Raw genomic sequence first — 1449 nt, forward strand, 5'->3', positions numbered from 1 at the left:
CGACCCGCTAACGTGTTCAGATGCATCAGGTACTGGAAGTTGCTGATTTCTCCACGCTGTGCAAGGCATAAGTAAAAGCATTTTAGGTGTTTGTTGGCATTATACAATTCATATTGTTATTGCGCCTAGTAAAAACTAGAACTACACTCTTCGACATCATGACGTCGACCGATATGCTTCTGCTCACATTATTACATCATTATAATCCTTATACCAAATTTGATTTAAATACATTCAGCTGCTCCCAAGTTATCACATTTTTACCTGACATAACCTCTGACCTTTGACCTTTTGAGCCCAACATTTAATCAGTTCATGGTTACATCATTATAAATACCTGTACTAAGTTTTAATTGAAATCCCTTCAGCTGTTCACAAGTCATCACATTTGTACCTGACATGACATCTGACCTTTGACCTCAGGTCCCCAAAATCTAATCAGTTAATCATTACATCATTATACATATCTGCACCAAGTTTGACTAAGATCCCTTCAGACGTTGTCAAGTTATCGTGGTAACGAAAACCTATCATGGACGGACGGACGGACGGACAACCTGAAAACATAATGCCTCCGGCGACTTTGTCAACACAGGCATAAAAATACTTAAATGCTGTGAATTGAAAGTGAAAGGCAATTTGGCTCTGATATGTAAAAAAATATACCTCCCATCTTTGTGTGACCGACTTCTCCCACACAAGAGTGCTCAGCAATCCAGTTCTACAAAGAAACAAGGAGAAAAAGACATACAATGTCATAGCCCACGTGGTTTTAGTAAATTTGCTGTATGGAGTTAAAGTATGTATACGGATGCAGATGGACGGACAAACGGACGGACAAGACCCAATCCATAAACCCCTGCATCGGACTTAGTCCAACGGGGGCTAATAAAGGTATCATCGGGGACACACCTTGCATTAAATGTGTGCCAATAAACCTGGCCAGGTTTGACACACTCCTCATTACACTGGGCAACACCTACTCAATAAGAGTGCACACATCTCCTTTACGACAAAAGGTTAGTATGCTATCTATGAAGTAAAATGTGTTGTCCTCAGCCGGCCATGGGTGTGTGGCATCAGGCTTTGTAGCTCCTGCCAGCCCCCTTCCAGGTAGTAACTCGAGTAGTCCTACACTCAATGGCCTGCAGTCTGGAAGTCACCGCTTTCACATGAAGGTGATTGCATTCGTCCACAGGCGAACATGTTCCTGCTAAACCAGGAAACACGAGTTCGGAGCCGCTTTAAGTGGCACTATCACTTCCAGGGCAAGACATATCCTGGAGGTTTTAGGAGAGGTAGTGCAGATGGCTTCCAGGTTGGTTGGTTCGCTACTGATTAATTTGCCATGTGTGTCTGAAGGAACCAATACATCTGATGTCATGGTAGCATAGGGCTTCTCTCGTGAAATGTAAGTGATTAATTTGCGAGCCTCCCACGTGTAAGTGA

At 43.0% G+C, this 1449-nt stretch overlaps 1 protein-coding gene across 1 annotated transcript in view; it reads right to left on the reverse strand.

The window, feature by feature from the left end:
• Window positions 1–850, reverse strand: part of LOC137414939 (WD repeat and FYVE domain-containing protein 3-like) — a 58601-nt gene extending 57751 nt beyond the window's left edge. Inside the window, exons 1-2 of the mRNA XM_078769248.1 lie at window positions 667–850; window positions 1–56 (exon numbers count right to left, since the gene is read on the reverse strand). The exon at window positions 1–56 is cut by the window's left edge and continues 64 nt beyond it. Of these exons, the coding sequence (XP_078625374.1) occupies window positions 1–56; window positions 667–759 (149 nt within the window). The 5' untranslated portion in view covers window positions 760–850. The remainder of the gene's footprint in view (window positions 57–666) is intronic.
• Window positions 851–1449: the final 599 nt, after the last annotated feature.

Source organism: Myxine glutinosa, unplaced genomic scaffold (genome assembly GCF_964187855.1).
Source record: "Myxine glutinosa unplaced genomic scaffold, kmMyxGlut1.1 SCAFFOLD_1776, whole genome shotgun sequence".
In the NCBI taxonomy this organism is placed as follows: Eukaryota; Metazoa; Chordata; class Myxini; order Myxiniformes; family Myxinidae; genus Myxine; species Myxine glutinosa.